General features: G+C 34.2%; 1 protein-coding gene across 4 annotated transcripts in view; it reads left to right on the top strand.

The window, feature by feature from the left end:
• Positions 1-26389, top strand: part of glsb (glutaminase b) — an 86035-nt gene that overhangs the window by 39925 nt on the left and 19721 nt on the right. For all 4 annotated transcript variants that reach the window (XM_056465760.1, XM_056465759.1, XM_056465762.1 and 1 more), the window contains exons 6-14: positions 1387-1550; positions 1684-1742; positions 12173-12205; positions 12290-12348; positions 12459-12525; positions 12662-12712; positions 16644-16820; positions 19103-19234; positions 23392-23484. In XM_056465760.1, the coding sequence (XP_056321735.1) occupies positions 1387-1550; positions 1684-1742; positions 12173-12205; positions 12290-12348; positions 12459-12525; positions 12662-12712; positions 16644-16820; positions 19103-19234; positions 23392-23484 (835 nt within the window). The remainder of the gene's footprint in view (positions 1-1386; positions 1551-1683; positions 1743-12172; positions 12206-12289; positions 12349-12458; positions 12526-12661; positions 12713-16643; positions 16821-19102; positions 19235-23391; positions 23485-26389) is intronic.

Genomic DNA, 26389 nt, shown 5'->3' with positions numbered 1-26389 from the left:
TCAGAAGCGTTCTGGATTACATAGTTATATTATATAATAAAACAAATTTTATTGTATAATAAAATAGCGTTAAGCAGTGAGTTTGACAGGGACAAACATATTCCAAAAAAAAGAATTATATCTCATATGTTGTGTAGTTCAAGTGTAAAATAAATTAATTTCAAATAATATGTATAATAAAACTTGTTGATTGCTGCAAAAAGTTTATATTAGTTTTTCTCAGACGCTTTGGTACATTTCTCAGATCAGACTTGAAATTTGCAAAACAGTACGTGCATTTCTCAAAACAACACATAAATAGCAAAACACCATGGATTACTTGCAAAACCCAGTCTCTTGCTTAAAATCCTTAATTCATCTCTCAAAACTAAATTTCCGTGTCAATGAACATGTCAGAATGACAAGTCCTTGTGTCATTGTGTGCGGATAAGACAGTCAGATTACTAAATCATGTTGTCAATATAACAGTGCACTCTGGAGATGTGTTCTGATGTAAACTATTGCAATTATTATTATTATTATTTTTTTTGCTGTTTGTATAGTAATTTGTTGACAGATCATGTCATTGTGATACAGAAAGGAAAAGACAGCACTGCATAGCACAAAGAAAAACTAAACAAAAGTAGAAATGTGAACATAGGACAGTCTTCTTTCAGATATCTTTATTACAAAAAGTCAAGATTCACCTGGGAGAAATTTACCAATTCAGGACAGATTTAGAAAAAAAAAGTCTAATACAAAAATATAGAAAAATGTGTTATGACAAAATATTATGACAACTTGTTCAGCCATTTTCCATGTAAAGGTTAATGCCATGAACAAACATCAAAATGTTGTGTGGGGTGAGACTATTCAACAAAGACCAAAATAATACATTCTGATCAACATGACATAAGCAATTGAAAATGTAGGAAACATCAGAGAGTTGCACACAATCGTTTGCATGGATGTACCAAAGCATTTGCAGCTTGTTCAAAGGAATAAGAAACTGCTTTTTTGATGTGCACAAGTGACACAATGAGGTGAAGATTGAACAGGTGGTTTAGAAATTTACAGAAATTCTGAATTTCAGAAATTTACTAAAGAGTACCCTGAGAAAAACTGACCACTGAGAAAAACTGTAAATGATCATTGATAAGCCTGAATACATGTATGGGATTATTGCACATATTTTCCTAATAAATCTCTGTAGAGTTCTTGTCTGGGTAACATACTAAAGTGTAACCTTCTAGCATGCAGCGGAAGCTCAATATTATCAAGTAGTCTTGTCTTATCATGTTTAGTAACAGTGTGGTTCAACTTTGGTTTCTTCATTCTTTACTTTTATTAGCTTCTATGGGCCTGACAGTAGGATGACATCTGATCTCTGTTTACACTTTTGCACAGACACACAGTTGGTGACACTAAAGTGCCATTCTGCCTGCAGTCGTGCGTAAAGCCGCTGAAGTACGCTATATCCGTGCATGACCACGGAACTGAATATGTGCACCGTTTCATTGGGAAAGAGCCCAGTGGCTTACGCTTCAACAAGCTCTTCCTAGATGAGGACGGTAAGGATTACAACCATCAGCTTCAGCATGACTGCTCTCTTCTGCAGTCAGCAAACCTTTCAGCATTTCTCTTCAAGTTTGCCGTTATTTGTTTTTTAACAAAAAATGTAACTAATCGCTTTTCCCCCCAAAGATAAACCACACAATCCAATGGTGAATGCTGGTGCGATCGTGTGTACTTCTCTAATAAAGGTAAGCATCTTCAGTTTTATTTTTATTTTTATTGTAGTGTATTTGTTTACTACTATTCCTAACTGTACTCACATTTACTTGATTTAAATTAGCCAGATTAAACTATTTGGTTTCGACTGGATAAATGATTTTTGTGATCAGAAGTCATGTTGAAAGGTTGTGGATGTTGTATTCTATAGACTGTATTGTGAGCCTTGTTGCTTAGACTAAGACCAATTGATCATCATTGTGTATTATGGGTGCTTCTTGTTTATTCTCTGTCTTATTACTGTATACAGTACACCTACTCAAGGCCTCCGCTTTCACTGCAAACTCAAATATGTGGAGATCATCCCGTTTTCAGGATCATTATTGTTAGAAGTCTGTTTGCAATGAATTTTAGTTGAAAATTCATTCAGACTTTCTATTCTCCACATTTTTTCCACCCTCTTGTGTGACCTGGGCTGGGTGATAAATCTTAAAATAGATATTTATACCAGTGAGATCAGTTTGAAATACACTACATTGCCAAAAAGTCTTGGGAGAGCTGCCTTTCCATGCATATGAACTTTAGTGACATGCCAATCCTAATCCGTAGGGTTTAAAATGGAGTTGGCCCACCAACTCCTCTGGGAAGGCTTTCCACAAGGTTTCAGAGTGTATTTGTGGGAAATATTTGACCATTCTTCTGGAAGCACATTTTTGATGTTGGATGAGAAGACCTGGCTTTAATTCATCTCAGAAGTGTTCAATCAAGTTGAGGTCAGGACTCTGTGCAGGCCAGTCAAGTTCCTCAACACTAAACTCCTCGTACATGTCTTTATAGACCTTGCTTTGTGAACTGATCATTAGGATTGTGTCATCCTCAAACTGTTATCACAAATTTGAGAGCATGAACAGGTTTTCCATGGATCGTGGAAGTTCTGGAACATCATACAATTAAAAAAAAAAATTTGTCGCTTTAAATTTTTGTTTCTATTTATCGTCAATATATAAATGTGTACTTTTTTGTTGTTTCATCCCTATTGATATGGTTTGGCTATTTTAAGCTCCATTTTATTCCTCTCAAGCTGATCAACTTGCAGCCACTAAAATCAAATGCAGTAATCATTAACTAAGCACCTGTTAACTAAGCAAATAATGTCAGGATAATATAATATACATTTTAAGTGCTTTAGCTTCAAAATGACCATGCTCTGTGTTAAAAATTAGATAACAGAAAAGCTACTAAAAATTGAATGTCTCTAAAACTATTATCAAGCTTTTTAAACACTTCACAGCCACACAAACAGCAAGTTTTTTTTCTCCAAAATCTAGGGTAAATTATTCATTTTTGTTCTCATAGTGGCTATTAAAGTCATGAAAAATGATATTGAAGCTAAAACTTTTTTATATATATGTTTTTAGTTTAATGTTATTTTTATATTACATTATTAATATATATGTAAGTGCAACAGCAATCTGTATTTATGTTCATTAGTCATAAAAATTAAGCTTTTTAGTCATTGAAAATAAGAGAAAAGTCAGAGAGTTTAATATTTGGCTTTAAAGTGGGAAAACCTGATGAAATTGTCCAAAATGTCTTGGTATGCTAAAGCGTTAATTGTTCCATTTAATAGAACAAACGTCCTCAACCCCTGAAAAGACTTGGCACAATGCAGTCAGGCAAGTATCGTTCTCCTGGCAACTGCCAAACCCAGACACACCCATCAGATTGCCAGGCAAATTAGTAAGTGATGTAAGGTGATTTAAGATTTAATAGAATCCCATTTCATGAAGCTCTCTACTCACTGTTCTTGAGCTAATATGAAGGCTACGTGGAGGTTTGTAGCTATTAACTCTGCAGAAAGTTGGCAACTTCTGAGCATTGTGCCCATCAGCATACTCTCACACTACCCTGTTGTTGTTTTTTAACGTTGCTGTTGTTCTCAATTGCTTTCACTTCAATGTCACTAACAGTTGACTGTGGTATATTTAATATTGAGCAAATTTCACAATTGGACTTATTGCACAGTTGACAATTGCTCCTGAAAGTGACCCATTCTTTCACAAGTGTTTGTAAAATCAGTGTACATGCCTGAGTGCTTTATTTTATACATCAGTGACCATTGAAAGAATTGGAACACCTGAATTCAGAGATTTGGAGGGGTTTCTCAGAACATTTGGCAATATAGTGTATGTACAAATATGTTTATCACCTATTCAGTAGCCTATATCATACATGATTACTGCAAATGCTTTTAGTTTATAGAGCATGCAAAGAATATATACTACGTTTTAAGTTTTAGCATACCAAAATTGTATTCGTAAAGATTAAAGCAACCGAAACATCTTATAATAATGACATTGAAGACACGCAATCTGGACAGATCTGCGTTGTCGAACTCTTGAGTATTTCAATTTTTCTTTTAAATTCATCCAAGTAAACATGGCAAAAACATCAATAGTTTCCTAAATATATTTTATTAAAGCCTTTAAAACTATAAAAGTTTCAGTAAGCATTTTATTAATGCTTTGTAAACACATTAAACTGGAAGTTAAACCTACAAATTTGAATGTAACATTTGATATTTATACAGTATCACCCAGCCCTACTTGTGCCATATTTTAAAAAATGCATCATGGTATATATTTAGAGTATTTGCTATAAGCATATGTAGTGGTTTTATTAAACCCAGCTGGTGTTTCTTGGAGTTGTTTGCACGTTTTAGTTTCGTATGCGTGTTACAGTGGATGCTCCTTGGTCTTATATGTGTTTTGATCCATGTGCAAACACACAAGAGGAGAAAAACACTCCAGCTGGGTTAATGGTGGTTTTGTGATTCAAGTGTTTTTATTGCTTTATGTTGACACTTATGCTCAGAGTTGAGCCGTTGAATACAGTGTGCATGATTGTCTAAGTTTAATGCAAAGTGATCGTTTCTAAAGAAAACACACATTTCCAGCAGGCTTTTTTGAGTTGATTTGGAAAAAATATTGTCATCTTGTGCTATGACAGGCTTGCATAAAAAAAAACATTCACGTTTTTATGCAATTATAAGGGCTGTCAATTTATAGTTAATTCAGTGCAAAAGTGTTTTCAGAAATATGTTGTCTGAATTTATCTGAAACTTCTATTTTAAAGTGAATTATATAATGCAGTTAGCATCATGCAAGTAAAGCAGGCTTGAAGCATTTTGATTGGTGCATTTGATTAGTTTTAGCTTTGCTTTAAGTACAGTATATTTGTTAATCTTTAATGTTTATGGTGATGAATGCCTCCATAATTTCTGTTTGTCACCCCCACCCCCTTTCTTATTTAAATACTGTATTCTCTATTTTACTTGTGATAGCCAGGTGTGACTTATTATGTCAAAAAATAGTCTTGTCTTAAAGCTAAATCCAAATGTTGTTGATGTATATTTAGCAAAACAATGGACAAAACAAGTCTGCAGGCCCCAATATTCTTCAAGTGAAATAAAAAAAAAAGTTAATTACAAATGTACTCATTTAGCAGATGCTTTTTATCCTGTGATGTAAAGTCGTTTTGAACAAAATTAGGCCAAAACCTAATTAGTTTGGAGTTCATTTCAGGAATGGATTCAACTTGCCAAAATGAAATTTACATTTGATTAAGGTTTGTGCGATACTGAAGAAAAAATGTGATGTGCAATAGCATGCAAAATAATGAAATATGAAATGCAATATGATATTTTTAAACAATGTGATAACAAATATGCATTTCATATTATTTGAGGGAACAGAAAGCATCGCTATCTTCTGACTTCAACCGGTTTTTACTGTTTTATAAAACAAATCAGGCATTTTAAGAATGTAAACAAACAAATCACTTTGCTCTACTGTTATACTCTACTGCTACTCATTTATTTACATATTTGCAATATGTATATCACATATATGAATAGGTCATGGTCAACTTTATTTGTGTAGCGATTTTACTTGTATAACGACAGCCCAGCAGGCACACAATGTCATAAGACATTAATATTAGGTTAGATTTAGGTCGTGACACCAAGTGACCAAAATTCAATGTCTATCCAGCATATACGGACAACGTTATTTTAAACGTCCAATAACACCATCAAATTACGTTAATATTTGGTTGATTTTAGGTTGTGTTGGAAAGTGACAAAAGTCCAACGTCGAGCCAACATCTTAAACCAACATCATATTGATGTCAAATACTGACATTTATTCGTCAGGTATGACAACCGAAATCCAACGTCTGGTAGACGTCATAGTGGTAACGTCCACACCACCTCAAGCTGTAACATCATTAAACGTTGATATTTGGTTGTTTTGAGGTTGCGTTGGTAAGTGACCAAAATCCAACAAGGAGCCAACATCTTACACCAACATCAAATTAACGTCAAATACTGAGATTTATTCATCAGGTATGGCAACCAAAATCCAATGTGGAGCCAACATCTTACACCAGCATCAAATTAACGTCAAATACTGACATTTATTCGTCAGGTATGGCAACAAAAATCCAATGTCTGATAGACGTCACAGTGGTAACGTCCATACCATCCCAAGCTGTAACATCATTAGACGTTGATATTTGTTTGATTTAAGGTTGGACGTTGGACATTGACATCGGCCTGATTTTAGGTTTTGATGTTAACCAGATTTTCATTTCCAAACAAAATGCAACATCCTACAACGTTGGGGTACAACGTCAATCTGACATCATGTTCATGTCTTGTGCCTGCTGGGAGTATATAATCCAATAAGTAAAAATGTAAATACAAAAATAATTGAAAAAGACCTCTACAGACTCAATATTATATCATTTTAATATGTTGTGCCGCCCTTCTTTAGAAAGTTTACAGAAATGACTTTAGTAAAATATAGAAATATTTGTTTCACCAGATACACACTAATGTTTTAGAATATGAAATAAATACTTTGTTTTATTTATCATCATGGGGGTTTTCTCAGAAAAAATGAAACGCTGTTCTTTAATTTGTTGCACACCATGTTATTAGTTCAAATGTAATTGACAGCCCTAAAATGTATTTTAACTCATTTTAACCAATCCACACATTAAAAAGGATGCACATCACTGAGTGATGAATGTTGGGCATCCTGTGAACAACACAAGCTCACACATCTCCCTCCATCACACCTGAACTCAGCCATTGTGATGCTCTTTTCTCATACTGTTCTCCTGTCAATGATTTGGGTGTGACTCCTCTGATGTGCTCCGGTAGGTCAGTGCTGAATGTAAGTCGTGCCTGTCGGTTTCCTTTGCACCTCAGTAACGCATGACATCATTTCCTCCCTTTTTCTTTCCGAGTCCTTGAGCTCCGCCATGAGCGTGTACTAAAAAGCGTGTGATATGCTGTTGAAGCCTCTGTGTGCTTTTTTTATGTTGTTGCATATTTTGCAGACGTAGGATCTGTGGGGTTTTTTGACCACTGCTGCAGGTCAATGACGTTGGTAATTTTTCCTTTCCATTTTTCCTCCCTCCCCATGAACAAGCCTGGATACTAAAATATCAGTAGTGCCATTGTGTTCCTTAATCAAGCGGCGACTGCATAAAGTAGAACATCAGGGCAGGACCAAATGTGCTATAAACTACAGAAGCCCATTGAGGCCATGTGTTTATGTTTTATTCTGCCTTTTTTCTTGAGTTTTATTTTTTTAAATAATACCAATGCATGGCCTTTGTGGGTTTCTGAAGTAAAATAGGTATGTAATGCATTTAGCACATTTCATACACTTTTTACCCTCTCATAAGAAGTAATTTTCAGCAGGTGTGAAAGAAGTACATAGCAATTGTGCTTGCATTAAAATAAGGGTACTGTAAAATTGATTTTTAAACATTATTTTGGCTTAAATGTACACTACCTCACAAAAGTCTTGTGGCCTATCCAAGTTTTAGGAACAACAAATAATAACTTGACCTCTAGTTGATCATTTGGTATCACAAGTGGTTTATATGAAAGGCAAGATTACGCTTATTTTAGCAAAATAAAATATGATCATACCTTGATTTTTAATTATTTAATTAGGACAGTAAGGCCTGACTTTGCTCAGACAAAAGTCTTGTCACTTAACAGAAATAATGAACAGTATAGAATATAAAGTCATGGTACAGTGGAAAAAGAGTTAATGTTGTGTATGACTGCAATGAGCTTGGAGGACTGCATCCACACATCTCTGCAATGACTCAAATAACTTATTAATAAAGTCATCTGGAATGGCAAAGTGTTCTTGCAGTTAGGAGCGCTATCCTGGAGAGAAGGAGCGCTATCCTGCTGAAGAATTGGTTCTCTCCTGTGGTTTGTAATGTAATGGGCAGCACAAATGTCTTGATACCTCAGGCTGTTGATGTTGCCATCCACTCTGCAGATCTCTCGCAAACCCCCATACTGAATGTAACCTCAAACCATGATTTTCCTTCACCAAACTTGACTGATTTCTAAGAGAATCTTGGGTCCATGCGGGTACCAATAGGTCTTCTGCAGTATCTGTTCAACAGTTCAACAGATGATTCATTGGAAAAATCTACTTTCTGCCACTTTTCCAAGTGATCAACTAGAAGTCAAGTTATTAATTGTTGCTCTTACAACTTTTGTCAGGTAGTGTATATGGGAAAAAATCATAATTTTCAGTTTCTCTGAATTTAATGGATTTATTAGTTGTGGGTTTCAGTAAAATGTTAATATTTGTTTTGTTCTGTAAAGCTCTATTAACATTTCTACTATATTTGAAATAAAAATACTTACTTTATAACTGTTGCTTTTAGTCTTGTAATTGGTTTTGATCAATTTATAAATTTCATGCATCATTTATTTAAGAAAAATCTATTTTGTAACTGTAATTTAGTAAGAATAATACAACAATTTAGAACTTCACATCCCTGATGTTCAGCAGTTTACAGTCATTCATGACAGTTTACAGTTCATTTCTGACAATAACGCAGTCAAGCTCAATGGTTTTATTGCTCTTTACGTTAGTTTAATGGATGCCTCAACCCACACTCAAACTGGCAAGAATTAGCAGGTTAATATTCACTAATCTGCACTCATTCAGGAACACATCACCACACAATGCACAGATCCCTCTTACACTTTATCTTAAGACGTTACCAACCCTGCTGATTCACATCCACTCTTGTTTTTTGACCCACTTCTCTGTCTGGCCTACAGGTCTTCATGTACACGTTTAACTCCAGTCTTTGCTCTGTAGCGGTTCATCATCATTTCCTTCGTAGAGCATAACTGTAGCACACTTATGAAATGATTATGATTTCTAACTGCAGATTACTAACTGATGATTTTACCACTGGTAATATTTTACGAAATGACTTTGTCCATTTCTTTACTGCTAATCTGTATGAGATAGTTACTGTTCTGGGTTATGTTTTTCCCCATGATGCTACTTTTAAAAATGTACACTCACCAGCCACTTTATTAGGTACGCCTTGCTAGGTTGAACCCCCTTTTGCATTCCAGAACTATCTTAATTATTTGAGTCACAGATTTAACAATATGTGTGAAACATACTTAGTCTTCAAGAGAGCATCACGCAGTTGCTGTAGATTTGGTGGCTATGATGCAAATCTCTGGTTCCTTCACATAAGGCTAATAGTTGCGAAATATAGATCTATTAGCTAAAACAAGGGAAAATTTGGTCAGTCAGTGAAAATTTAATAGACGTCTAGTCCAAAAATAGACAGGAACGAGTGACACATGAAGTTTGTCTAATCTTTGTATTTGATGACTAGTCTAGTTTTGGGCTATTCTTGGACATCTATTAGATTTTCACAGAGAGCCCAAACTTAGCCTTGTTTTAGCCATGCTGTTTATGTTTAGATGTCTATTAGATGTTTTTTAAATACAAAATTGCTTTGTGGAAAGTCATTTATTGTATTGAGATCTGCTAACTGTGGAGGTCATTCGAGTTTAGTGAAAACATGATCATATTCAAGAAATCAGGGTGAGATGATTTGAGATGTGCCATGGTATATTATTTTGCTGGAAGTACTGTAGACTTCCTTAAGATTGGTTTACTGTGTGCATGAAGGAATTGACATGATTAATAGAGTCAAGGTCCCTTTAAGGCAAGACATTTCACTCAGGGGCCATCTTTGAAATGCCTCTCAGGCATTCTGTTTGAATGATGAAACATCAAATTCTCCAAATCGCTGCTGCTCCATGTCAGTATGGATAGGGGAAAACAGAAACATCTGAAAACACAAGTGTGGTTGCAGACATTCGCCTATCTGATTGGACTTTTTCTCAGTATTATGTAAATAATTCAGTCCTGTGTTTTTTCCTTGTAAATTCTTCGCAAGTTTGATATGGAAAGCGAACTGCTGAGGACACGTCGGGTAAATCTTTCAAAGGGAACAGTGTGCTTTATAACGTCATTCGTATCACCCTGGCTGCGCGGTTCAACTATCTTAACAATAAAATGAAAACATGATACAAGGAACTGCCTATTTTCATTTTGATTTTAACAACTTAACAGACACCAAAAATGTTGAGGCGTTGTGTAGCTGCATATTTATGACCGTCATCTTCACTGTATGCATATTTATTACAAAACAGAGCCTATAACATTTTTGCCTTGTTTCATTTTCATTGAAAAATATGAAACATACCCTGTCCCTTTTGCTGAATATCAGTTTTAATAATCAATCTTGGCAATCAGGTAATACAATAAGTTTATACAATATAGGAAATAAAGGCAAGCAATCAGTCAAATGTGCAGAATCAGTGTACGTGGTTGCATAAATTAATAAACTTTAATTTACTAAACTTTAATATACTTTAATAAACTTATAACTTATAATTAACTTATCTTTTTGCTCAGCCAAAACACATTACCTGAGAATAAGTAATAGATTCAAAAGTACGAGGAGTCATTAGATAGTGACAAGATCAATTAAACATCACGTTTAACAACTATAGTCAGATGAGATGCAGCGGTAGATCCTTGATGAACTGTCCGACGTGCGCTGCTCGTACCTGGGGAGCTGTGCTCTAAGCAACCGCTGACTCCCTGGAGCTCAGACGTCCGCATACGCTGCAGGGCATGCCAAAGTGTGTGTGGTCACGTGATGTGCGTTTTCAGTGGTGTAGTGTGGACGGAGAACTTTTCAGAAACACTAGGTGAAACGCCAGTGTGGACGTGGCTCATTTTCGTTCTAAAACATCATTTTTTAACTAAAACGTATTAGTGTAAATAGGGCCATAATGTGCAACTTGATATTGATGGCAAATTTCCTCCCAAAATGACAGTGACCTCTTTGATCACAAGCTTGTTCAAGTGGTTTCTGTTATGTGATTTGCATCTGAATGTTGGAGCTTAATCTATGAGGTCAAACAGGACAGACTGTACCTCGTGTTTATTTCATACAAAACCAATTGCAAAACCAAAAAACATTTGTTTTCTAGTGTAGTTGGTTAGTTTAAAATTAGGGATTTCAGACATTGTGTAGATTTAATTCTCATGCCTGTGAGGCAAGTATTTCCTGAGATTTCCAGCTGTGTTTCCTGACCCCACAACGTTCAAAACAAATTAAAATTGTCATAAAATTGACATAAAGTAAAATTAAGTCAAATTGACAGACAGATCTGGACCAGGTCACCTCCCAGGAGAATTGTCAGTCTATTGCAATCAATGATGGGCTCCATATTGACGTTACACTTTTCCCCATTCAGAACAATACAAGTGTCGTGTGTACTCTATAGACTTTGCTAGAGTAGGCTGTGGCATTTAAATGATGCTCAGTTGGTACTAATTGGCCCAAAGTGTGCCAACAAAACATTACACCACCATCAGTCGTCTGAACCGCTGATGCAAGACAAGATGGATTCATCTTTGCACCAAATATTGACCCTCCTGTCCAAATGTTGCACAAGAAATAAAAGACTCTTTTTCAAAACTTCTGTTATCCAATATCCAAGTGTATTCATTTTTTGTAGGTAATGTAGCTGGTAGGAGTGGCACAGATTTGTTCTTCTGCTGCTGTATCTCATTTGCTTTAAGGTTTTGGTGTGATTTATTCAAGCTTTACCCAGTCTGGATATTATCAGATATCTAGGATCATCAAGGTGTTTTTACCCGCAGCACCACTGCTTATTAGATATGCTCCCTTTTTTGAGCATTCTCTGTAAACCCTAGAGATGATTATGCATGAAAATCCCAGTAGATCAGCAGTTTCTGAAATACTCAGATTGGACTGTTAAGTACCAATAATTATGTCATGTTAAAAAAAACTTTTAAAGCCTTTCTGCCCCATTCTGTTGCACATCTACATGGCTAAATACTGTGATTGGCTGATTATATATTTGTGTTAACAATGAGTTGAACACCTAATAAAGTGGCTGGTGAGTGTATTTTGATGTGATTATTAGAATAGGAGTATTATAAACTCTCAGTGAGGACAGAATATATTTGCATGTCATTTACACCTTTCCTTTGTCTTTCAGCAATTAGCAGGCAATGCTGAGAAGTTTGATTATGTAAGTCAAAGGTTTAAGGATTGTGTTAACATTTTCACAGAAACTGTTGCTTTGGACTTAAATGTTCTGATTTCTCTTCTGCAGGTCATGAACTTTTTGAAGAAGATGGCAGGAAATGAATATGTTGGTTTCAGCAATGCCACGTAAGTTGATCTGTTAGTTCTGTGTTTTTAATTTTAGAAATGGTTGATAGAGTGTAGAATCAAAATAAGCTGTCGTGTTTCACTACATTTTCACCTGTTTCCTCATGCAGATTCCAGTCAGAGCGTGAGTCAGGAGACAGGAATTTCGCTATTGGCTACTACCTGAAAGAAAAGAAGGTTTGTATCTCATGGTGAAGTGTCTTCATCTGCCCTGATTTATCGCACCCTAAAATCTTTCATATCGTTCACATTATCTCCTTTTGTTAGCTGTAAACTTTACTTTCCATTTACTTACTAGTTTTTTTATAAACAGTGTTTTCCAGATGGTACAGACATGACGGCTGTTCTGGACTTGTACTTTCAGGTTTGTACAGAGTTTTGTACACATTTCTCAGTTGCTTGCAACATAAAATGAATGAGCTTCTTGCAATGCATTCTGCAAAGAATTTGTAGTTATCAGACATTGAACTGAATGGCTAGATAAGTGGCAATAACAAACAAAAAATGCATTTTGATTTTAGTGAGTTTTGGGATTGAAAACTGAAGTGCATCATGTAGTAGTTAAAAAATTTGGAGTTGGAACTTTTTTAAAGTATTTTTGAAAATCAACACATTATAATAAAGTAAAATAAAGTATTAAAATATAATTATAATGAACAATATATAATAATTAAGTTAAAATAAGGTAATATATTCTAATAAAGTAATACGTTTATAATACAAAATAATAATAAGTTCATTTATTCATTTTCTTTTCGGCTTAGTCCCTTAATTAATCTGGGGTCACTACAGCGGAACGAACCGACAACTTACCCAGCATATGTTTTACGCAGCGGATTTCCTTCCAGCTGTAACTTAGTACTGGGAAACACCCTTACACTCTCATTCATGCACACACACTACAGACTTTTAGCTGACCCAATTCACCCATAGCGCATGTCTTTGGATTTGTGGGGGAAACCGGAGCACCCAGAGGAAACCCGTGCGAACGCGGGGAGAACATGCAAACGCCACACAGAAATGCAAACTGACCCAGCTGAGGCTCAAATCAGCGTTCTTCCTGCTGTGAGGCGACAGCACTACCCACTGCGCCACCGTGACTCCATATTAATAAGTTAAGGTATAAAAATAAATCCATTATAATAAACTAATTCTGAAGGTAACTGTTTCTATTAGTTTATTGATTTTTTTATTTTATTTTTTGCAAAGCTGAATTGCCAAATGTCATTACTTTAGCATTAAGTGAAACATGATCTTCCTTAAATGCTGGTGCTCAATATTAATTTAACATCAATTATTAATATGCAAACCTTTGTGGTGCTTAGATGAACTGCTGATTTTTATGAGAAATGATTCGTTTTTCAGGATTTCTGTGGAGTAAATGTGTCTAAAGAATAGCACTTGAAAGAAATAATTTATACCAATATCTATAAATATCTATACTGTCACTTGATCACTTGATGTCTATTAATTACTATTTACTGTTGCTATTTTACTTTTACTATTTATTAATATCTATTAATTACTTTTAATAACTAAAGAGTTCTGAAAAAGGGGTGTCACAGTGGTGCAGTGAGTAGCACGATCGCAGTTGGCATTTCTGTGTGGAGTTTGCATGTTCTCGTGGGTTTCCTCCGTGCGCTCCAGTTCCCCCCACAATTCCAAAGACATGCGCTATAGATTAATTGGGTAAGCTAAATTGTCCGAATGAGTAATGAGTGTGAGTGGATGTTTCCCAGTGATGGGTTACAGCTGGAAGGGCATCCGCTGCATAAAACATATGCTGGATAAGTTGGCTGTTCATTTCACTGTGGCGACCCCTGATTAATAAAGGGACTAAGCTGAAAAGAAAATGAATGAGTTCTGAAAACCTCTAAATGCCATCTGAAATTTTCTTCTAAAATGAGCATTTTTCTCTACCTCCAACATTTTTGTGCAGTTATTTCACTTGTAATGAAATAAAATTTAAATGCAATGCAAATAACCATTTTTTTTGCCATAAAAGTGGATTTACTGAACATAAACACAGGAGCTTGTGAAAAATGCTCTATTTAGAAGAACATTTCACATGGCATTTAGGTTTTTGCATCTGAACTCCTTTTAATTTTTTAAAAATGCCCCTCAAAACAAGGATCAAATCAAAACAAGAGTTGTGAATCACAATCAAAAACAGATTGGTGAATTACTGTCGATTCCCTGGCTTAGAGTTAAATCGTTATAACAAAAGTTGATTTGTTGTCCTGAATGGTTTAGTAGTTTGTCATGCTACAAGCATGGCAGGACTGCAGACTGGTGACTGTCTCTTGGCTTGTCATGTGCCTCTGAAAATCACGTGCTGTGTGTGTGTGTGTGTGTGTGTGTGTGTGTGTGTGTGTGTGGAGAGCCAAGTTGATACCAAATAGCTCCCATTACTACACACACACACAAACAATGATGGTGTGCGATATTATTGACAAAAATGTGAATATTTTATATATTTTTTGTCTATTAAATACAGTGGTAGAAAGAGTACTGAAAAACCATACTCGAGTAGCATTACTTGCCTTAAAATGTAGTGCAAGTAGAGTAAAAGTGTCTGTTGTAAATTTTACTCTGAGTAAAAGTAGCCCTTTTAAAGGTGCTCAAGAGTAATGAGTATTACGCTGTAAAAAGCTGATGCATTTACATGTAATTTGTGGATGTGTGTAAACGTAACATACTGTAGTGCATTTAGTTATTGCCCACCAGGCACACAATGTCATAAAACATTAGTGTTAGGTTAGGTCGTGACATCAGGTGACCAAAATTCAATGTCTAGCCAGCGTTCAAGGACAAAGATATTTTGATTTCCAATAATGACGTCAAATGACGTTGATGGTTGGTTAATTTTAAGTTGTGTTAAAAAGTGACCAAACACTAACGTGGAGCTAACATCTTAAACCAATATCATATTAACGTCAAATTTATTAGCATGACATTTATTCATCAGGTATGACAACCAAAATCCAACTTCTGATAGATGTCATAGTGGTAACGTCAAACTGTAACATCATTAGACGTTGATAGTTGGTTGTTTTTAAGTTGGACGTTGGACATTGATGTCGGCCTGATGTTGAGTTCTGACGTCAACCAGATTTTCATTTGCAAACAAAATGCAACATCCATTTTGCATGACGTTTGGGTACAACGTCAATCTGACGTCATGTTGGCATCTTGTTCCTCCTGGGTGTTTAAGGCCATTTTGGTCATCATACAGTAAACATCCGTCATCTTTTCATCAGTGACATGCATCTAAACAGTCTTTGGGTCAATGCATGTAAAGAGTTTGTACATGTTCTTGGACACTTTTAATGTTTCCAAACAGTTTGCTGCAATTTGCTGCGATTTTGATTGGACAGGAATCACAGGACTGATTTTTCTAATTCCCATAGACAAGAAAAAATAAAGCATTGACTGCAGGTTGAAAAAAAGTAGTGGAGTAAATGTACAGCACTAAAAATGTACTCAAGGGAAAGTAAAAGTACACATTTTTAGTACTTCTCAGTAATTTACAATATCTGATTAAAACTACTCAATTACAGTAATTTGAGTATTTGTAATTTGTTACTTTACACCACTGATTAAATATAATGTGTGTGTGTGTGATTTTTGTCCAGGATTAGACCTGTTATTATAGACAATTGTGATATTATAGACAATTGTGAGCCTAAAGTCAAAACAGTGAGTGATTCACAGAATTGTTCATTTAATGGATTTATTCGAAAAAGCTGATTGATTTAAAAATGGGGCAGTTGACTGTCTGTGTGAATCACTTTGTCAAATGATTCGTTAAAAACAGATTTATTTGGAACGAATCACTATAGTGTTGCTCTGAGATGCATTAATGTTTTGTTCCTTTGTTTGGAACTAACATTAACTATTAGTTTGGTGAACTGTATACTGAGCGAAATCAAATGGATACATTCAATATCATATTTGCGAAATCACACTTGGATGCTGATATATGGAAAAACTGCAAACTTGGTTTATACTACTTAACTATATCGTATCTTAATATATAAAACAATATTGTTTTATATTAAACAATAAAACAGTAATATATAAAACAATGACCCTGCAAATCAAGCTGTGAATGTAAATCATATCCCTATACAGGTATAGGATTTGCTTTAATAGCTTGATTTGAAGGGTCATTCGAACTGCAATCTACTTTCAAAGTTGCCAATTGAAGCATGTTGAAATAAAAAATGAGAACTTGGTCTAACAATATTTTCATAATCATATGTTTTCATGTGTGTTTGCCTTCACATGTTTAGCTGTGCTCCATCGAGGTCACGTGTGAGAGTGCCAGTGTCATGGCTGCCACGCTGGCCAACGGCGGCTTCTGTCCAATCACAGGCGAGCGTGTGCTGAGTCCTGAAGCTGTGCGAAACACCCTCAGCCTCATGCACTCCTGTGGCATGTATGACTTCTCCGGACAGTTCGCCTTCCATGTAAGCTTTTCTGCATGCAGATTCACACACGTTCAAACACCCAGACTCAAAGCACAATAGTTACAGTTCACATTTTCATTATTGTTCTATGCTATATTATGCTATTTTAAATTGGTAAACTACAATAGTTTTAGATCTATCCAAAGTAGGCCTCATCGTTTGGTGCATTTAGTGATGTATCTGACCAAACAATAAAGAAGCCATTAAATATAAAGTCCCAAAACATCACCGTTTGCTTGAAGTCTGGAAGCCTGTATTTTGTCCTATAAAAGTACACTTGATTTCAAATGTAAAGTTAGATTTACTGAACAAATATACCATATTTGCATGAAAATTTTCAGAACAAAATCCTGTACCTTATTCCTGAATTATATGGAGTACAGTGAACTGTAGTTTGTATTTTTAATGTATTTTTTAATAATAACTGTAGTTTGCTGTAGTTTATAATATTATGTAGTTCTGTCATGACAACTCTAGGTAGAGATTTAGTTTGGTAATAAATTTGTATGTGGCAATGATGATGTGTTTGGTCTTTGCGGTATAAACCTGTTACGCTGCTGCTGCTGCTGCTGCTTTGTCAATTTTGGCAGAGCAAGTATAGAGACTTGCTACTGCCAGTCTATTAACAGACATGCAGTCTGAGGTCATAACACACTGCTGCTGCAAACATATATGTATATGTAACCCTCATAGTAGATGTAAACAGAGGTGGAACTGAGGTGGAGGGGGCTCTTCGAAAACACGCTGCACATTTCTTGCGTAAAACAGCATTGAGGCGTTTAAAATGCTGAGGAGCAAGCTCACTGGCTGCTGAAGCGACAGCAGCCAATCACCTGCATAATGTAGTTGACGTAGGAGCAGATTATGTGTAACCTATCAGCATGCGCATGCATAGTTTCATGACAGAACTTTGTATTTTGCTTTTTTCATAACTGCAGTTTGCAGTTTTTGACATTATGTCTGTAGTTTGCATACACCTACTTTATGTGCAATCAGGTTATATTACAGAATATGACAAGCTAATTACACTCCAGCCAGCACTCAAAAAAAGAAGTTTGCTGTTTGTTAAAACTGCTTGTTTCAAATGAGCTGAAATTCTTAATTGTTTTATGTTCAATTCACTTAAATTTGTTAAAACTAATAAGTTAACTCAATGGGGTGTATGCACAGCTAGTGTTTTTCACCCAATGATGCACATCTGGTAAACGCTTAATATGACTATTTTCAATTTCATAAGGTTTCTTTTACAGCATCGATGTTGTAATGCTATTACAATACATTTGTTTAAATAGACTTCAGCATTCATTTAGTTGTTCAAGCGTAAAACTAGATGAAAAAACGTGTAACCGCTAGCGCCGTCAGTACCTGCAGGCTAGCACAGAAACTCCATTGAAAGTACTGTGGTAAAATAAACTCATATTTTAATTTCCGGTTTGAGACCCACTTTATATTGTATATCAATCCAGCAGTGAAGATCGCAGATTTTTAAAGAAATCAGACCTAAACGTGGCAATTTTATAATGGAAAGACTCACTGGAAGCGCTGAGGCTGGCTGGCTGAAATTAAAGGTCTGTTGGCATATACCCCATTCCTTCATGTTGTCCCAGCACAAATCGATTGTGTGAAACCAATCAGCATTTTTTGAGAGTCAACAGCGAGGGTCAACTAGAAAAACTAGATTTTTTTAACTATGCACCATAAAAAAATAAAAAATTTGACTTAACTTAAAATTAAGGCAACTGGCTTACTCAACTTAAATCAAGTCAAAAGCGGTACTTGGGTTGAAAGTTGAGTCAACTCAAAAAACCTCAAGTTGTCTCACAATTTTGAGTTGAATCAATTTTTTTTGACAGTGTGGATGTCATAATTATTTGTGTAGCGGCATTTTGCTCTATGCCGCTATCTCAGTAAGGGCAAACAATGACGTGTGAGTCCATTGTGAAACCTTTTCATCGATTATTTTCATCACATCCTAATCCATCATATCAGTGAAATGGCTTCATTGATAATCAGTAGCAACAGTCACCACATGCCAGCCTCCTCTTGCCTTACTGACCCCACCTACTACTTTAGCTGCCTTAAATCCCGATTTGCATTAAGAGAATAAAAGTCTTCATTCACAAAATCAAAACATTAAAGCAAATACGCAAACGTGAACAATTTACAATGATTATCAAACATAAACTTAATAATGATCAAATCATCAAAAAAACAAATGACGTCAACAATTTGTATGCAGCTGTTTTAATGTATTCAATGTTGTGCTTGGTTTTGTTTTTAAGGTGGGTCTTCCGGCCAAGTCAGGTGTGTCTGGAGGTATTCTACTGGTTGTGCCCAATGTGATGGGCATCATGTGCTGGTCTCCTCCACTGGACAAACTTGGCAACAGTGTGCGGGGCATCCAGTTCTGCACGGTACGGGAAAGCTCTCGTTTGCTTGCACAAACACATATACAGTAAATACCATCATAGTTTAAGTTCCACCCATTTACTGACAACTTGATCAAATGGTTGATGGTTAGCCAAGATAAAAGAGAACATTAAACATGCCTTTGTATATAAATACGCTTTGCTTTTCAAACTGTACATATAAGGCATGTAAGGTTAAAATGTATTTGTTTTCAATATTCGTGGATATTGTTGGTTGTGTTTTTTTCCATAGCATATACAACTGTAGGAAAAATCTATTATTAATATAAATTTATATTAATACAGTATTGCTTATTGATATATGGTTTGTTAGGATAGTAGAACATTTGTCTGAGACACAACTATTTGTAAATCTGGAATCTGAGGTCTCAATAAAATCTAAATACTGATAAAATAGCATTTAAAGATCTTAGCAATGCATATTACTAATCAAAAATGTTTTGATTTGATCATTTGAGAACTTACATTTACATTTAGTCATTTAGCAGACGCTTTTGTCCAAAGTGACTTACAATTGAGGAGGTATTCAGCAATTCAAGAACAAGAAGAGGTTTCTACAAGTGGTTTGTCAAACCCACTCACTTGTGTGAAGCACACTTTAAAAATGCACAATGTTCTTTTATGAGATGTTGAGTGATTGTAAGAAAGTGTCTGGTGCAAAACTATATTACTATTAAATAATAATAAACAATAGATAGTAATTAAGTTTAAATGAAGTAGTTTATTCTAATAAAGTAATACATTTATAATAAATTATAATAATAAGTTAAGGTAAAAAAAATATAGTATTATAATAAACTAATACTAAAGGTAACTGTCTATTAGTTTATTGTTTGATATTTTATTTATTGATTTATTTTATTTATTTATTTACTGGTGCAAGTGTTGGTTTAAGTGATAGAGAGATGAAAGAGTGGGTTTTCTACAGGTGGTTTAAGCCCACTCACCTGTGTGAGGCACACTCAGAATTGTGTAATTTTTGATTTGAGAATATTCTAATGATTAGAAAAATCTATAAAATAATACAAGAAAAATTGATCATTTTGACCAATTTAAAATATTTTTGCCTATTGCCAAATAAGTACCCCTGCAACATAAGACTGGTTTTATGATCCAGGGTCACATATATTGATATTAATATTTCCAGTATTACTGCATTTTGAATCCAATTTCAGCAGAGTTGGTGAATAAGAGGTTTCTTTTAAAAATTTTGTTAATTTTAACTCACTATTTTTAATAGTAGTGTAGATTTGATCACTTTGTTTGTTTATCACTATTGTTATAATAATGCATACAAATGTTTTTTTACTATTGATTTAAAAACAGTATGTAAGATTTGCAGTATTTTACAGTAACATTAAAATGTGTTAATGTTATTCAGAAAGATTTACTGAATACAGAAACCTGGAAAGTATAGAGATTTTTCTTTTTGTCTTTTGCTTTTTTTTTTTCGTTTGCCTAGCCAGGCATACATACAACAGGACCCTTTCAAAATATACGTTTTGTCATCTATAGTTGACTTATTTTTAATGCCATGATCCTGTGCTTCACACCATGTAGTTGTGAAATGATCAGAATCTGCTGGTGTTATTTTAGGTCTTTCTGAGAACTAGCAGTTGTTAAGGTCTGGATATCTGCACAGCCTTTCCGACCCTTATTAAAGGTCAAGGAGTGTAAAATTACAGTGTGTGTGTCCTGAAGAAATCAGTGCAGACACAGTCCCTGTCTGTGAGTCTGTAGTGGGTAAAATGGACTCATGAACACCTCAGGAACGGGAGATAATTGGTTAATTTGAGGAAGAGAATTTGAGATCACATTATGAACACTTTGACACATTTCTGCGATGCAGCGGTGAATGTAGAGCTGCAGTGATAATTGAGGGTTTCTGGGTTCAGTCTTGCTGTGGTCAGAGGACAGTAACAAGTGGCAAGTCACCGGGTCACAAGATCGGAAATGAGCGTAATACTAGATATTCAGACATTCCTGCCAACTCTTAATAAGCTCCTAATAAATCAGAGAGTGTTGTGAATAAATGAGCTCTTCCTTTGTTTATGGTGCAGTTTCAAGGTCAGCTTTAAGGTTTACCTGCTCATGCGACAAAACACTTAAAAGAGGATTTCTGGGTTTCTGCTGAACAAAATGACTGATATGGATATGACAGTGTTGTCGTTGTTGTTAAAAAAAAAGTCAATAAAAATGTAGCTATAATAAACTTTATTGAACTTTATGATAAAATTATTATTATTATTATTATGCAATACTTATGCAAATAAAATGTTATTGTATTATTACTTTATCATCAATTATTATTATTGCTACACAAACATGCAAATAAAGTATTATATTATTAAATGTATAATAATATACTTAACTACTATATTTTATTAAACATATATTTTGAATACACTGTTGCTATTCAGAATTATTGGTATTATTATTCTAATAATAATAATAATGATGATTATTATTAAATATTAATAATAATGGGAAAAAGTTATGTTATTAAAATATTACACATCAAAGAAAAATATATATTGTTTATATTTATAAACAATGTATTCAACAATAACTAATAAATATTACAATAAATTATAAATTATATTAAAACTACTAACTATTATACAAATATTGTATAAAACAAACATTTTGCTATTCAGAATTACATTCTGAAATATTGATTATAAAATGTATAATAAATGATAACTATTATAAACTATTACACACATATTTTATAATATATTATTGCTATTCAGAATTATTATATTAAATTCTTAAATATTATTACTAATAATAATAATAATAAATATAGTACCAAAAAATTAAATATTAAAATAAAAACTATTATTATTATATTCATAAACAATAATATATCAAACAACATCTAATATAAATAAGTCTACACATTTTTTCTAATGTGTTTTTTATTTATTTATTTATTTATTTAAATATTATTGTTATATTATTAATGTATAATAATACAAAAAAATAACTACTATAAACTATTATACAAATATTTTATAATATAATGTTTCTGCTATTCAGAATTATATTCTGAAATATTGATAATAATGTGAAAAAAATGTTTCATCAATACAATATTAACTATAAAAATAATAATAATATATTAAACAATAGCTAATATATATTAGTATATGAATATTTTATAATATGTTATTTAGTTGTTGTTTTTTCAATCATTATTATTATTATTATTATTATTAAATGTATAATATAAATAACTACTATATACTACTTTACAAATATTTTATAAAATAATATTTCTGCTATTCAGAATTATTATATTATATTCTGAAATATGAATAATAATATAAAAAAACTTTAATACAATATTAACTATTAAAATAAAAACGATTATTATATTTATAAACAATAATATATTAAATAATAGCTAATATACATTTGTATACAAATATTTTATAATCTGTTATTTTGTTGTTTTTTCAATATTATTGTTTTTATTATTAAATATATAATAATACAAAAAGTAACTACTCTAAACTGTTATACAAATATTTTATGATATAATATTTCAGCTGTTCAGAATTATATTCTGAAATATTGATAATAATATGAAAAATCATATTTTATTAATACAATATTAACTATAAAAAATAAAAATAGTTTTATATTTATAAACAATAATATATTAAACAATAGCTAATATATATTAGTATACCAATAATGTGTTATCTTGTTGTTGATTTTTAAAATATTATTATTATTATGGGGCGTCACGGTGGCGCAGTGGGTAGCACGATTGCCTCACAGCAAGAAGGTTGCTAGTTTAAGCCCCGGCTGGGTCAGTTGACATTTCTGTGTGCATGTTCTTCCCTTGTTTACGTGGGTTTCCTCCGGGTGCTCTGGTTTCCCCCGCTGTCCAAAGACACATGATATAGGTGAATTGAATAAGCTAAATTGTCCGTAGTGTATGTGTGTGAATGATAGTGTATGGGTGTTTCCCAGTGTTGGGTTGCGGCTGGAAGGGCATCCGCTGCAGGAGAATTCTTTATCTCCTGTCATCATCAGTCCACCTTCACCCATTCAACACAGCCCTTAATTCACCTTTTGTGTGCTTGTTAGGAGTCTTTGCCCTCTTTGACTTTATTTTTTTTCTTCTGCAGGATCTGGTGTCCTTGTTCAACTTCCACAACTATGACAACCTGCGGCACTTCGCCAAAAAGCTGGACCCTCGGCGGGAAGGCGGAGACCAGCGGGTGAGTGCCCTCTTCCATTTCCCCGCCAGCCTTGCCCTCCACGCGTGCCCCATCCATGCGTTACACCACGTCTTATACGAATGACTGCACGTACTGTACTCTAATAACGTTATGCAAGACCGTCAAGCTGACAATAATGCAGAGGAAGCTTATTTCCACTAAACAAACAAACCTCACACCCCCTGCAGGAGCGTTTGCGCACTACACGCCTAGTTAGGGAACGTTCATGAAGGGTAGTCCGTTTTTTGTGGTCTCCATGAAAACAAGTATTCATTGAGTTCTGCATGATCTTCCAGTATTGCATGTCCAGTGGCACGTCTTTATTTGACATGATTTATTCAGAAGGATTGATTGTTTGCTTTGCTTGCTTGAGTGTGATCAACAGGCCCAGACGGAATCTGTCGACTTTACAGACACATTTCAGATATTCTACCTCAAAGCTAAGAATGCACATGTATTAGCTAGAAATGGATTGGCTCAAATATATATTCACCAAAATAACACATTATAAAAAATATCTAGGTTTAAACCTGAATACAGGTCTGAAAATAAATATATATATATACCAGATGAAACCAGATGAATAATTAATTGATACAAAAATATGAATGTGTACTAAAATCTAGAGATACATAAAATGAAATAACACTAAGTAATTTGGAAATTGAATGAGCAAAACCGTTTTTCACTTTTTTCTAGTATATTTTTGCACGATTTAATCCAAGCCAATAAGTGTTAAAACATTTACTTATAATAATGCCACTTGAATTATATTAAGAATAATAATATATAATTTAAGATAGTACAACAACCAGAAAGGTTTGAAAGTAGGGTTATCAGTCCTCCTGTTAATTTTATAATATTTTTCAAATATTCTCTAGTGATGTCTAACAAAGAAAGGACATTGTCAGATCTCTTATAACATTTTTCTCTTCATTTCTTCTTATAAGTCTTATAAGTATTTGTTTTAGTCTGGCTGCAGTTTAAAATATTTTAAAACAATATTATTAGCCCCCTTGATGCTGCGTTGGCACCATAGACTGTAAAATATATGGACGTAGTATCCGTGACGTCACACATAGGTTTCTGAAGAGCGCAAATGAAGCTGCAAGTAGGCGCGGCCAACCGTGTGTAAAGAAACATTAACCAACACAAAATATATACAGTCTATACAGCATGAATACAACCGGCCTCTGAGTGAGCTGAGAGAGGATCACGTGAGCTCTACTGGTGCTCCTATTGGCTGTCGCTCAAGAAAGTCATGCTTCATTTGCATAAAGTTGAAGGATTCTTAACTCTGTCGCTCAACATGCCCACCTGGTTGCCAACGGTCGCTGTCGCTCGTGTAGACGGAGGTCGCCAGAAGTCGCTCACTCTCCATTGAAATGAATGGTCGCTTGCCGCTTTGGTGCTGCGAGTCGTTCATAGCAACAGTTCAACTGGGCTCAACTCAGTCAGAAGCACCGCTGAAACCCTCCATCATCCAGGTATAGTTTCTGGAGAAGTTGATGAACTCACAGAGCTGGGTGCAGTATCTAGTGCACTCAGACACGGCGCCGAAACAAACTGTTTTTCAGCCTTCCTACAGCACACAAACACAGCTACTACCTCAATAAAATCCATGTTAGCCATTTAGCATCAAAGCTAGAGTCATAGAGCAGACAGAAGCCCCATCTACGACACGAATCCACGTCCATTGTAAAGTAAATTTAACGCTTGAATGAAGTGAGTAAACTCAAAGGGCTCTATTTTAACGATCTAGGTGCAAAGTTAAAATAAATTAGAAATCAGTTTTTAAAACTGTTATGTTGATAAAAATCTCCTATGTTAAACTATATATCACATTGCATATTGATAAAAAAAAAATTAGCATTTGCAAATGAATAATAATATTAATAATTAAATACAATATAAAGTTGAAGAGAACATTTTTAGCTGTCATTTAAGTGTCGTTTACCAGACAGTTATCACAGTATTTACCATTATATTCTTATAATAGTATTAAATAATATTTATAAATTATATTTATATATATTATATTTATATTTATCGCATTTAGGTTGGCTGAAATAAAGGAAAAAAATATATATTTTTAATATTCAATATTATTAGCCTCAGGCAGCATGGTAATGCAGTGGGTAGCACTATCGCTTCACAGCAAGAAGGTCGCTGGTTCGAGCCCCAACTGGGTCAGTTGGTGTTTCTGTGTGGAGTTGGCATGTTCTCCCTGTGTTTGCGTGGGTTTCTTCCAGGTGCTCCAGTTTCCCCCACAAGTCCAAAAACATGTGTGAATATAGGTAAATTGGGTAAGGTAAATTGTCCATAGTGTGCACGAATAAGTGTGTATGGATGTTTCCCAGTGATGGATTGCAGCTGGGAGGGCATCCGCTGTGTAAAACATATGCTGAATAAGTTGGCGGTTCATTCCGCTGTGGCAACCCCTGATTAATAAAGGGACTAAGCCAAAAAGAAAATGAATGAATGAATTATTAGCCTCATTAAGAATTTATGTTGTATGATTGGCTACAGAACTGAGTTATTAAAAGTATTATGTTTAAAAAACAACACTTAGAAATATTAGAAAAAATAAATTCACAGGAGGGCTAATACTTTTCTTTTATAATAATTTTCTATATTTCCATGCAATTAATGAATTGTATTTATTATCTATATGATTTACTATACAAATATTTCAATAAGGGTGTGATATATTGACAAAAATATATTTTGATATGACAAATTCAACATATATTTTTCCTTTTTTTTATTCTTATCGTCATAGTACTTTTGAAATTTTTACTTTAAAGATTTGTTTTAGTTTTTAAAGAAAATATCAATGCATCATCAAAAAGAAATCAGCTATTAAAAACTATTATGTTGAGAAAAATCTCCATTAAGCAGCACT

The sequence above is a fragment of the Danio aesculapii genome, chromosome 9 (assembly GCF_903798145.1).
Source record: "Danio aesculapii chromosome 9, fDanAes4.1, whole genome shotgun sequence".
NCBI classification, from domain to species: Eukaryota; Metazoa; Chordata; class Actinopteri; order Cypriniformes; family Danionidae; genus Danio; species Danio aesculapii.
The sequence above is the reverse complement of the archived record's forward strand: the minus strand, read 5'-3'. Positions and strand labels throughout refer to the sequence as shown.